At 48.0% G+C, this 12,320-nt stretch overlaps 1 protein-coding gene across 1 annotated transcript; it reads left to right on the top strand.

Annotated features, from left to right (window-relative positions):
- Positions 1-6,964: 6,964 nt before the first annotated feature.
- Positions 6,965-11,571, top strand: DNAJB8 (DnaJ heat shock protein family (Hsp40) member B8). Its single transcript, XM_027884753.1, is given in 4 exon segments — positions 6,965-6,979; positions 11,038-11,156; positions 11,158-11,234; positions 11,237-11,571. Coding segments are annotated over 4 exon segments (546 nt in total).
- Positions 11,572-12,320: the final 749 nt, after the last annotated feature.

Below are 12,320 nucleotides of genomic sequence, written 5' to 3'. Positions count from 1 at the left end.
AGCAAAATAAATATTCAGGAATATTTTTAGCCTGCTCTTGTTCAGAGAGAATTTCTTTGTGTCCTTCTGAGGAGCTCGCCGGATCTTTCATCGGTTTGTTTTTCTCATTAGCCGGCATAAGCTTTGTTCTTATTTAATAAAGATTAGGATCTGCTGCCTCCAGCCCTCTCTTTTTGCTCCTCCATCAGGCCCGTGGGGGCTCAGACTGCAGTGACATGTTTGATGTTGGGCCGCAGATCTTGAAATGTGGGATAGAAGCTGTCAAGGGTCTCACATTTGCTTCCCCAAAAAGCCCCATCCCACATCGCTTCATCCTGGCACTGCCAGCCTCTGCAGAGAGCTGCCCTGCAGCAGGACATGGGAAGGAGATGGGACACAATGATTGCGAACCTTTTCCTGGATCATCCAGAGGTTTCCAGGCTCAGCTGGCTTAAAGCATTGCAAAGGTCCTGGTCTGAGCTATCAACAGATAGAGTGGAGGAAAAACAGGGAACAGCTGATACAGCCTGTGCATGAATCTAATAAAATAGGAGACATGCCATAAATGGGGGAATGGCTTCTTCCTTCTTCGAGAGGTCAGAGAGATGTAACACTATATATGACTGAGTTCTCCTAGTTATCAGAAAAGTAAAATAGCTGCTTTTCTTTCTTGTGCTGAGCCATTCCTCAGAAAGGAATGAGCTTAAAACTACAACAGGTATGAATCCAACTGAATTTTATAAACTCCCAGAAGAAGGCAGTGGGGTCTTCTGAGCTTTGAAATTCTCTGTTGATAGCCCTTACTGCTGTGTGCTGCTCTGGTAGGACTATTAGGGCATCCAACTGGAATAGAGGCTGCTGTGTGCCAGCAGAACACTTCGGGGGCCAGACTGATGCCACATCCCTGCGAAAGGGACAGAAAGGGGCTGAATTCTGCCTGTGATGAAGGCAGGACCTGCGTCCCAACTCAAGCTCCTCCTTATTCTCCCCACTGCCAACTGCATGGAGGTGCTGGGCCATTGCTCTGCATCTCAATGTAGCCATCCCTGGAGCTAGAGTATATTTACCTTGTAAGAAATACTGTGGTTGTTTACTGGTGATAACGCATATAATTAAGTTTATACAGATCCAGTGCTATTAATGTTGCTGTATGTTAATGCACTTCTTTCTTAGAGATTTTCATTTAAAAAACCCCCCACCTTTAAACACTCACACTTGGTACGAAGGCTCCCATTCCAGCAGGAGAGCCTGTTTTGCATATGCGTAACTTTGAAGGGGATGAATAACTTCATGGCCAATAACATTTATAGCTTTGCCTTGCACAGGGAGATAAGGGCAGAGGAACGCAGGGCTCCGGGGCAGGAGCTGTTTGCTGAGAGGGGCCGGGAAGGAATCCAGTCCCCACCCTGCCGGAGACTTACCTGCACCCAGGTGCGCAACGGCCGTGGCGCCGATCCCCGCCAGCCCAGCACCAGCTGCTGTGTAAGGCTGGATACCAAACCTCCTAGCTCATTCTGGCATAGCTGGAAGGGGAGGAGGAAGGGGGGACAGGGGAGGAACAGCAGGGAAGGCAAATTTTAGAAATACTTTTTGAACAGTCACAGTTGTAAATGAACTTACCCTCACCACGTTTGTGTCACTTGTGTTTGTTGCCTGGGGCTGTGTGAGAGCACAAGTTTTCCTGGCATGACTACTCTTGGAAAATCAGCTTCCAATCCATATATGATAGTATTCATCAAAACCACAGTTCTAATTTACATGCACTGATTTCCATGCCAGAAACCATGCTGCCGTCCAAGCCGGGGATAAAAATGCTGCCCTGTGACTTCCCTGCCCTATCACGACCAACCAATGCACTTCAAAACTCAAATATTTTCCAGGGATTGTTTGCAACCCACAGTTTAGAAACAGAAGATCTTCCCCAAATTTATGTGGTGGCTCAGCACCATGACTGCACTTGGGGAGGTTTCCTGATAGGTATTTCCCAAGACACCGCAAAGAAAAAACAAACAAAGCCTTGAGAACTAAATCTTTCAGATCCACAATTTCTTAAATATTCTTCATTCAAATTTTTTCTCTTGTTTTCTGAAGAGCCTTATACCATGCTATAGAGATGTACTCACAGGTCACCAATGCACAGGGAGGAACTTGGCCCTTTTAAACCCCTTCTGCCCTGGCCAAAACCACAGAGAGGTTCTCCTTCCTCTCTGGGTCCTGAGCACAGCCCATTGACCTGCTTCCTCTGCTCCAGCCACTGCTGTGCTCTGTGCAATGGAGCAAAGGTTGGTGTGGTGGAGACAGAGCCCTTAATAAAGATAAAATCTATTTCTAATGTCTATAAAAACCAAACCCAAATTCCCAGTTACTTCAACGTGAGCTGTGGAGATGGAGTAATGGAGAATGGAGTTATTTATTAATAGAAGGGCATTTCAGTAGAGATGGGAGGATGTGATATGGACCAAATGGAGACATTTACAGAAATAATGCTCAGGAGGTTTTACCCAGCTTGGCCAGGTGTCTCAACACCATGTCCTAAGAACAGTTGTCTCCCATTCCTTGAAAAGAGTGTTTGGGGAAGCTGCATGATCACAGAGCCCTGCCATCACTCAACCCATTTCCCTCAGACCTGGTTCTCTTTTCCATCTGGAAGTGGAACCAGAAGAACAAGCATGGAGGGCTGTCCTGTTCTTGCTGCATTTTTTGGGAAGCAGTGTGATGCTAATACATTGCCCCAGCTCAGACTCTCCCCACACACACCCAACCCAGGGCATAGGGAGCCACAGCCCCTTCAGCACTCTCTCCACTTTACCTACCTGGGCACAGAGCTCCAGGGTCAGGAGCCTTAAAAATTGCATGAGACCCCACTCAGATTCCTACCGCTGCCTCCTGCAAAATTAGTCTCCCTAAATTTCTAGCTGAAGCCTTTTCAACACACACCTCTGCCCTCACTTGGCAAGCAAACAGTGCCGAAATTCCCACCTGCCTCTCCCTTGCAGCCCCTTCTGGAGCGGCTCATTAGCCATGCAAATAAAAAATGCTCTGAGAGCCCGATGGCCAATTCCCCCCTTTCACTGGCAAGGAACGACAATTCACGGGGGTCTTCAGGGAGCTGGGACGGAGGGAGGGAGGAACGCGGCACAGCGTGGCTGCATGTGGCAATCAAGCTTTCCCACCGCCACCTGTCCCCAGGGAGCATTCCCGCTCCTGTTGTGGAGAACGAGCGGCGTCTCTCCCTCCACCTTGTTAATCCCCTTTCACTGTGCTCCCGCGCTCCACTCTCCACCCTGACCCCCCAGGAGCCCTGGGAAAGCAGCGCCCAGTCCTCGATGCCCCTTGTCCTCTCTGCCTCACTGTGAAGCGGCGCGGGGAGGGGAGGGGGGAGAAGGGGAAATGTGCGTTTTCTTAATTGATTTTGGTGAAAAAGGCAAGCAGCAGCCGCACTGTCAAATTAATTAGTTCCAGAGCTATTTGCAGTTATGAGCCACGTAAGATTAGTGGTCATTGCGTTTTGGTGCTAGGGAGCTGCGGGGGGAGAAGGTTTTATAAGCCTTCTTTGCTCTTCTAGCCTTCCTTAAAAACACAGTAGAAAATAAAAGAGAAAAGACCCCTGGCCCCAGGGCCAGCTCCTGTCCTGCCTTGCACAGAGGATGGGCCAGTTTGGTCCCTCTGACATTCTCTGTCCCACGTTGAACAAAGCGGGCACTTTGCTGCAGCTCTGGCCAGGCTCTCCCCTCCTTGCAAGGGCTGGCCGTGTCCTCAGTGTCACACCGCTGCCATCTCCGCCTAAACGTGGTGGCAACGCCAGCTCCCACATCCCCGTCAAAGTGTGAGGGTGGACGGGCAGACACACCGGGTATCACCTCCGGCAACGCTTGGCCCCTTTTGTCCCCTCTTGCCCTCCCTCCTCAGAGAGCAGAGTGGGCAGAAGGCTGGAGGAGAGGCTCCAAAACCCCGGGGTGCGGCTCGCGGGGCTCAGATCCCCGATTAGATGGGAACGCCTGCTGCAACCTGATAACGAGGCAGCATCTGACAGGGAGGCTCCGGCAGCGCTCCCTGAGTCGAACAGCACCTATTGTTTCAGGAGATATTACCCTGCACACATGCTTACATCTGGATATCGATAAGCGTGCCTGTTTATGCATAAACACAGTACAACATGCAGCCACATACCTCTGCATTCCTCCTTCCCTCCCTCCTTTCCCTCCCTCCCCTTATTCCTTTATCTCCTTCTCATCTGCTCTTGCCTGTTAAACGTTATCTCTGCTCCACATTCAGAACCGAGTCCCGGGAAAGGGCAGTTCTGGTGGGTCACATAAATGGGGGAATGGCAAATATTTCAGGTGAATTTCCAAAGTTTTCAAGGATCTGGGTGGAGGGAAGCAAGGGAAGACGGTCTTGTCAGACCAAAACACTGCCGAATAGACTCCAGCCAGGATAGGAAAATGCAGAATGGTTTGGCCTATGTATGCAGTGTGTTTCTGAGTCTGCTCTGGCAGGACCACTGCCTCTGGGCATGCACCCTGAGCTTCATCTGCCCAGCCATGCTCCCAGGCAGTAAACCTGCACTCACAGCCCTACGTTCGCACGTGCTCTTGTGGCATCAATGCCGCATCTACTGCAAGTCAGATCAAAAAACAAAACAGCAGAAAAGTGGATTTTACAGTGATTAAAAATTGTTTTAAAAATATAACCTCCCCTTTTCCTGTTGCTTATTAGGTAAAAGAAGGTCTGAAAAATGAGCAAACACCAGGTGTACACAACACCACCCTCAGCACCTACAGCTGCCCTCAGGAGCTGGAGCCACACAGCCATCCCTGAGACAGAACACTGCTGAAACTGTCAGCTCCAGGCCTGGACCTTGGGAAATGGGAAACCTCCAGCAATGCCATCTGGGAGGCCCAAACCACTTTCTTCAGAGAAACATGAAAGGAACTTGAGGACCTGGCTTTACTGAGAGTCTGGTGTGCATTATTGCAAACACTGCCATTGGCCCCCATGCTGGACCCTAAAAATGAGCCCTGGTGCCCAAAAGAAGGCTTGGCACTGACCCACACGTGCCATTGCAGTCTGGGGCTTAACCTGAGCCATCCAAAAGCACAGCCTGCCCCAAGCACCAACCCTTGAACACTTGCACAAGGATGGGAATCCACAAGGTCTGCACCAACCAACTGCCAAGCTCACTCCCTCCACACTTACTGCGTACTGGGGGCTTGGTGTAGTTGACTGGGGAGAAAGTCATCCCATGGCATCTTCTGGTGTCCTCCTAGGATTTGCCTCCAACTCTCCTTGCTCAGACCATGTCACAAGCTTTGCTGCCAGCAGGTTAGCACTGGGTGCTACATCCATACATCGGCTTCAGCTAGGGCTCCCAGACTAAAAGCTGTGTCCTTGGCATGGGCTGGACCAATCCTAGGAGCAGGCTGGTTTCCAGCTTTCCATCTTTCTAGGAAAAGAGGAAAAAGCACATAATGACAAAGGTGCTTACAACAGCTAGGTAATTTATTTCAGAAACTTTGTCCTGGACAAACTCAGTGACAACCATGACCCAGCTGTAGGAAACTAATCACAACTCCCACCAGAGTCAACTCGAGACATTAGCTGCTCCTCCAAAAAGCCCTCCTCAGTCCTCTGCTTACAGGGGTCACCCAGCTCCAAGGTGGGGGACACAAGTGGCATAAGCTGGTCCAGCACTAGCACAGGTTTCTGGGCTGAAGCAGTGGCAGGGAGTCCATGCCTGTACATAAGCAGCAAACTCACAGTGTGCACAGGCAGGATGGCATCTCCAGCCAGATGCACTGGGAGTCAGGCAGGGCAGAAGGGCTCTCTGGAGAGCAGGGGTTGGAGCAACAGGAGCAAGGACAACTCATGAGCCCAAGGCAGTGTGGCTGCACTGCATGTAACCTCTCCGGAATGGGGCTGTATACTGAATTTATGAGCTCTTAAGTCATCACATTTACAATTTATATTCTCCAGTCTTTTAATCTCAGCAATAAACTTGGACTAAACCTTTGCTGAGGCAGTGTGGAAATTTCACTGTTCCTGGCAGCCCCATATACAAGGTGCCCATAGGTAGGAGCAGAATAGGCTTCCTGACAGCTTTAGCAGGGGCTCTTCTCCCTTCTTTACTCCCAGTAAAGTACTCTGTAATTGCTCAGTCCCCCACATGCTACATGGGTCATTCAGGCCCCCCTTCTTGAATGTAGGTATAACACACTAGCAAATACTGGGGGACAAACACTTACATGGTCCCTTACCACCGTTCCTGCCTTGTAGAGGAAGAGACTGCTTCTTTTAATCAAGGGGCTTCAGGTCTATGTGCACATCACCAGGACCCTCACCTAAGTCATGCAACATGTTGGACTCCCCCCTTCCACTGCAAACCAGAACCACTGGTGCATTTTTATCCACCCACAGTTCCTTTACTTCAGAAGTCCACATCAGCAAAACTATCTCCAGAAGGTTTCCTGCAGGAGTGCTGGCTCTCAACAGGGACTAGTCTCCAAAGCAAATACCTTCTTCACAAACAGGCCTAAAACTGAGATGAAACTAGCACTAGTAAAGCTACTATTGGAATCAGGCCCTCCCCCTTTGGACGAACCCCACACTTTCAGAAGAGGGTGGCATCATTTCTGCAGAATGCTTGAGTGGCCTCAAATAACACACTGAACTGTCAGGCACAAGCCCAAGTGATGGCGTGAGCCAGCACTGAAATAATGAGAAGCTGATCTACAGCTTTTCCCCTCTGGTTTATTAAATGAATGCTCCACATACCACTTCCCACTGACTGGAGACAGAGAGAAAATCCCAGAACAGTAACTCATCATCCTTTCTTCCCCTGAGAAGATTCAAGGCCGTGGCTATGTATGGATGTTGTGAAGTGATAAAGTTGCTGCGGCTTCACGAGTTACCACACATCAGCTGAACTGTGCCATCTGACCATGCTCCCGGCTCCTTGCAACTGGGTGGTAAAACATGTTCGCTCACGATGGGGCTGGAGCAGGTACACCGTCGGCAGGCTCCAGATAAGCACACTCTGCTGATAAGCAGTGCCTCATTAAGCCCCAGGACTCAACGGCTTGCATTGCAATCCTTGGCCCAGAAGTCCCTCCTCTTTTCAAGATGTAGTCCTCAGTCATGGAACTAGCAATGGGAAACCGCCCTGGGAAAGCGGTCAATACTGAATTAATTCCTGGGTGTAGCATGGAGAGGATGGAGCGCCAGGGACCATGCCAAAGAGGAGGAATGGTGAAAGGACTGGCCAACTGTGTCGCTGAGTACAACTTCACCATAGCCATGTCTGGATGAGGATACTGCAGATGACATGTGGAGATGACCCTGTCAATGAAACCAAAGTGCTCTGAATTCTGCAGGGGTCAGAGTCCATGGACAAAAGTTACAGCAGCATTTGGAATTTCCAAGACTGGAGCAAGGTCTTGCCCCAGGCATGGGGAATGATCTAACACAAAAAACATGTCAGGCCCACTACTTACTCCATTAAGTAAGATCAGGCCTCCTCTTTGACTTCATACCTCAAAAAAGAGGTCTTGTGAGGTTCTTGTGCTTCCCCACCATCACTCAGAAGAGCTATTTCTTTTCTTGCCTGAACCTTGGGTTTAGTCTCAAACCCCAACCTGAGCATCAGAAAAGCTGGATAAAGACCCAGCTCCCTGGATCTTCTTTCAGCTCTGTGTCCCACCATCTGGGCATCCCTCCCAGCCAGCACTCCACAGAGCCGTCCCAACTCCCACCCTACAGCCAACCTTTGTGCTGAGCCTGACACATGGGATCAATGCACAGGATATGCTGACTCTCCATCCTGCTTATGGAGTGGGGAATCCATATCATTTAAACTTTTTCTGCTCAACATTCACAGCTGCAAAAGCAGAAGAAAAAAACTCCTGACCTCCCAAAACTTAGCACCAGGCACCTACCCCTCTCTCCTCTGCTCCATCCAGACTCTCTTGGGATGGCAGCTACACACATTCATGACAAGTTCTCCTTACCTAGCCATTGCTTTTGTATTTTGAGAGGTGAGGAGTCATTCTTCAGGGCAAGTTTGCTATTTATTTTTTGATCTTGCTCTGAAGTCAAACAGGTCCCTCTCTTACACCCCAGCAGGAGGTCGGCCCAATGCGCCCATCCCTGGCCGTGCTCCCCAGGAACACGGCTCCGAGGGTGAGCACAGTGTCCCCTCCAACAGGGCTGCCCCACAGGGGGGCATCTGATGACAGTTTGACTGGTGGAGCGAAGCACGACTTGTGTTTGTTTGGATAGTCAAAGAACTTGGAACAAATGTCTCTGACTTGTTTGGCTTAGATAAAAGGACTGCGGCCTTTTCACAGAGTCAACGGGGCTGGTGAGAAACCACTCATGTAGAACCCCTCTGCCCTCAGACCCTTTTAAAACAGAAGAAAACATAGTAATAACAACAACAATAATAATAATTGTTTAGGTTGGAAAAGATCTTTAAAATCACTGACTACAACTGTTAATCCAGTGCTGCCAAGACCACCACTAACCCATGTTTTTCAGTGCCACAACTACATGGCTTTTAAATACCTTGAGGGATAGTGACTCAGCCACTGCCATAGACATCAGCCTGTTGCAGTTATTTACAGTCCTTTCCATGAAGAAATTTTTCCTAATGTAATAAATAATAATAAAAAATAATAATAGAAAAATATTTTCACAACTTGGAGGCACTCAATCCTTTCTGGACTAGGGCTCATTGGAGTGCCAAGAGTAAGGTCAGGGTTTGAGACTGCACAGTTGGGGTCACCTGTGGTGTGGGTGACCAAAAGCTTGGGACATTTTGCTGCTTGGTGTCATTTGTTTTGCTCCCCATCCTGACCTGACTGACAATCCCTGCCCTCGCAGACCCAAGACTTGGCTGGGAGGGAAGAGCAGGGAACTGGGGGGGACAGGGACTGCTGCATCCACATCCATCTGGCATACTGAAACAGTGAGTGAAGGAAAAGGAAGGAGGGGGTGGGTAGAAAAGAAAATCCCAAAGATCCTCGGATAATAAGCACCATTAAGGTTAGTCTGTCTCATGATTGTTTCTTATTAAAAAGAGACTGTACTTTATCTGTGCAGGATATGCTGTTTGGATGAGGGAATTAGCAGAGTGACTGCCTCCATATCATCTAATTAGCAAAAATGTTGATAAGCAGATACAATCACATATGATTAGGATCCTTTTAAAAAGCCACTCCATTAATTAAATAGACAGAAAGGCCGCCTCCAGCCCTCGCGTGCCACTGATTAGAATACAAATATTTACACTAATCTCACCTCCATCAGCCATGGGACACTTTTGAGTATTTTTAGTGACATCAGATTACTATTGATTTTCATCCCCAATGTCAGACCATTTTGTTAGTATCTGAAAGTGCTGCCTTCAGTTTCGGATGCTTTAAATCATGTTAAGGGTTTATCTTAATGACGCTGCTGATAACCACTGTTCAGGTCACTCGTACTTTCTCTTCAAAGAACACAGTCTGGGCTGGTTTTTATTGTTTGTACTTGAGATTTAAGATATGAAAAACATTTCTCATTTCAAAGCCTTGGTTTCTAGGGATGGGACTGCCAGGATAGTTTGGGTCTAGTTACTTGGTGTGTGCACGTCTCATTTCTCCCTGCCTCTCCTTTTTTTTTTTCCTTGCAAACCCTTTTTGCTCACAGCAGTGGCCTGTCTTGAATGGCTGCTAATCTCTGATGCCTGCTGCAGGCAGCAGACAGACAGGCAGTGAGCATCCTCTGTTCAGGGATGACAGGAGAAAAACACTCCCTACTTTTCAGAAGGGTAGGATGCACTAAATCCAAGACAGATAACCCAGTGCGCCAGCCAGTCTGAGATGGGCTCTCATCATCAAAAGCAAATAGGGGAGGAGATGCTTTGCAAAGACACAGCATAAAGCAGAGTCACCTCCTTCCTTCCATGCACAGTACCACTCCCTGCAGTAGATAGCTGGCCTGGGACCCTCTCCAAGAGACTTTTCAGATGTCCCATTTTCCTTCCTGGGTAACAGAGAGTAGGAACAGCAGTTCCTCTTGAAATTTCTGCCAAGCATCCGCGCATGGACCATGCTGGCAGTGGATAAGAGCTGTTGGCACCTTTTGGGGACTTGAGGGTGGTAAGCTTGGATCCCCCTCAAGTCCAGTGGACAATCTTAAAAAACCATTAGCCCAAATAAACAAGTCCCTTTGGTAAAGGTTTCAAGCACAGCATTACAGTGTGTGAGCCATGAAGCCTTAGCTCTCCCCTCAGTGTAGAAGACCACTTTGGGATGCCTTGGGATTGCAAAGAACCCTCTGAGTTGGAATGGGCAGCAGCAGTTTGCTGCTGGGCCCAAAATACTTTCGCCATTGCTACAGAAAAATAATTCACGTGGCACAACCACCCTGTAACTAAGAAAATTTCTTCTGTGCCAAAAGAGACAAAAGCTAAATTCTCCCCAATGAGGTGAACCCACAGGACCACAAGCTCCTTTGCTGCTTTGTGCTTCCTTCAGCTCCAGCCTCCAGACTTCTCTACAGCAACTTTTACTGCCCAAATATGACAAATACCTCCATAGTACTGGCCCATCACTGACCAGTGAGAACACCAGCGGTACAAAGACCTTCCCCAGTGCATCAGCTCAGTTGCCTTCCTCTCTCTGTCATATTGCTTCTCCAGGCTGACATGGTGCCCCTTTCCTTCATGGTCCCACACATATGATGTATGTTAGGACAGCAGCCAGCTCATACGCTGCACATATGCTCTTTGGTCTGGCCGGCTCTTGACTCCTTCCCAAAGTGTGGGATAATGGAAAAGAGGGCAGTGATCTGCAACACATGCTGCTATTAGTAGGTGTTTATGACACTGTGTTACAGACAGATGAGTTCTCATTACTGGCACTTCTTTGGAGACCTTCTTCATGCAATAATGCCCTGTGAGGGTATTGTATTTCCCACAGGAACGGCAAATCCAGGGAACAGAAACAGATGCAGGCTAACCCTGGACTTGATCATCAGAGTTCAGCTCCTCAGGCTGAACTTGTCTGATAAGAACCACAGGAACAAGGAGGAGAAACTGAGAAGAAATTCAAAGAAATTTTGGAAGCACACGAGGTTTTGTCTGACCCTCAGAGGCGATTGCTCTATGACAAGTCTGTTGAGGAGAGCAGAGTCCACAGAGGGTTACAATGGTTTCTTTGGTTCTCCTCATGTATTCTCCCATCAAGAAGAGTTCTTTGGAGGAAGGGATCCATTTGCATATATTTTCTGGAACCCTTTGACATCAGAATCAATGGTGAAAATCAGCACAGTACAAGTGGAAGAGGAGGAAGCTCCAGCCCACTCCTTACTTCCCCTAGGGAGTATTTTATGCCGTGGAATTCATTCAGTCACAGGAAGATCCCCACCTACACCTTTAGTGAAACCACAGTTGGGCCACATGAATCCACAATAGTAAGCTATACTAAAGTGATCAATGGCAAGACAATCACCACCTGTCTAATCTTTGAGAATTGGCATGAGAGAAAGGAAGTGGAAGAAGATGGCCAGATGAAGTCTGTGAAAATCAATGGGACAGAGACCCTGAATTCTTAATGTTGCCAGCACAAGCATTAACTGCAAGCTGTGGGACAGGCTCTCGTAGCTCAACAGATGGGATCTACTGCAAGCACTATTAATAAATGCTGAGTTCATGGCGCAACCAATGCAGATTTTTCAATGGTTGGGAACAAGCACTTCACAGGTAAAGACATGGTTATGCTAAACTAAAGAGTAGGACTCTACTAAGCCTGTATGAGGTGATAGATAGTGCTTGTTCAGCTAATAGGTATCGCAGACTCATGTGAAAGCAACCTTGCTGGTTTGCCAAAGAGATCAAGTTGATTAATATAGCAAGAGAAGACAGGCTGGTTCATGAACAGGTAAGAGAACTTTATGGCAAGTTAAAGGTCCTCTTCCCACTCTTTGAAATGCCAGTGTTGAAGTCTACTAGCTGAAAGAATAAAGTATTATGTAGCCCTCATACACAACCCTGAAATATAAGTGAATATCCTATCTTTGTTTTATCAGAAGATGCATATTCATTGAAGAAAAGGTTTTCTACACTGGCAAGAAGGTAGGCGAGGTTCAGTGGAAAATGCAGAGCACAGAGGACAGGGAATGGCATAGGAAAACCAGAGGAAGGAAAAAAATGTAATTCCTCAGACTGTAAAAGAAAACTGGGGCTTCCTTGAGAATGCCCTGCAAACTATGATCAAAGATCCTGAGAGAAGGGTTTGAAAGTGAGCAGGGAAAGGGTGATTTTGGCTCTTGAACTGGGAGAACCTATATTCCCTCTCTGCTTG

This window comes from Empidonax traillii, unplaced genomic scaffold (genome assembly GCF_003031625.1).
Source record: "Empidonax traillii isolate 1590-97213 ecotype Southwest subspecies unplaced genomic scaffold, ASM303162v1 scaffold155:size2260171, whole genome shotgun sequence".
Lineage (NCBI taxonomy): Eukaryota > Metazoa > Chordata > Aves > Passeriformes > Tyrannidae > Empidonax > Empidonax traillii.
This window is presented reverse-complemented; position numbering and strand designations above follow the sequence as displayed.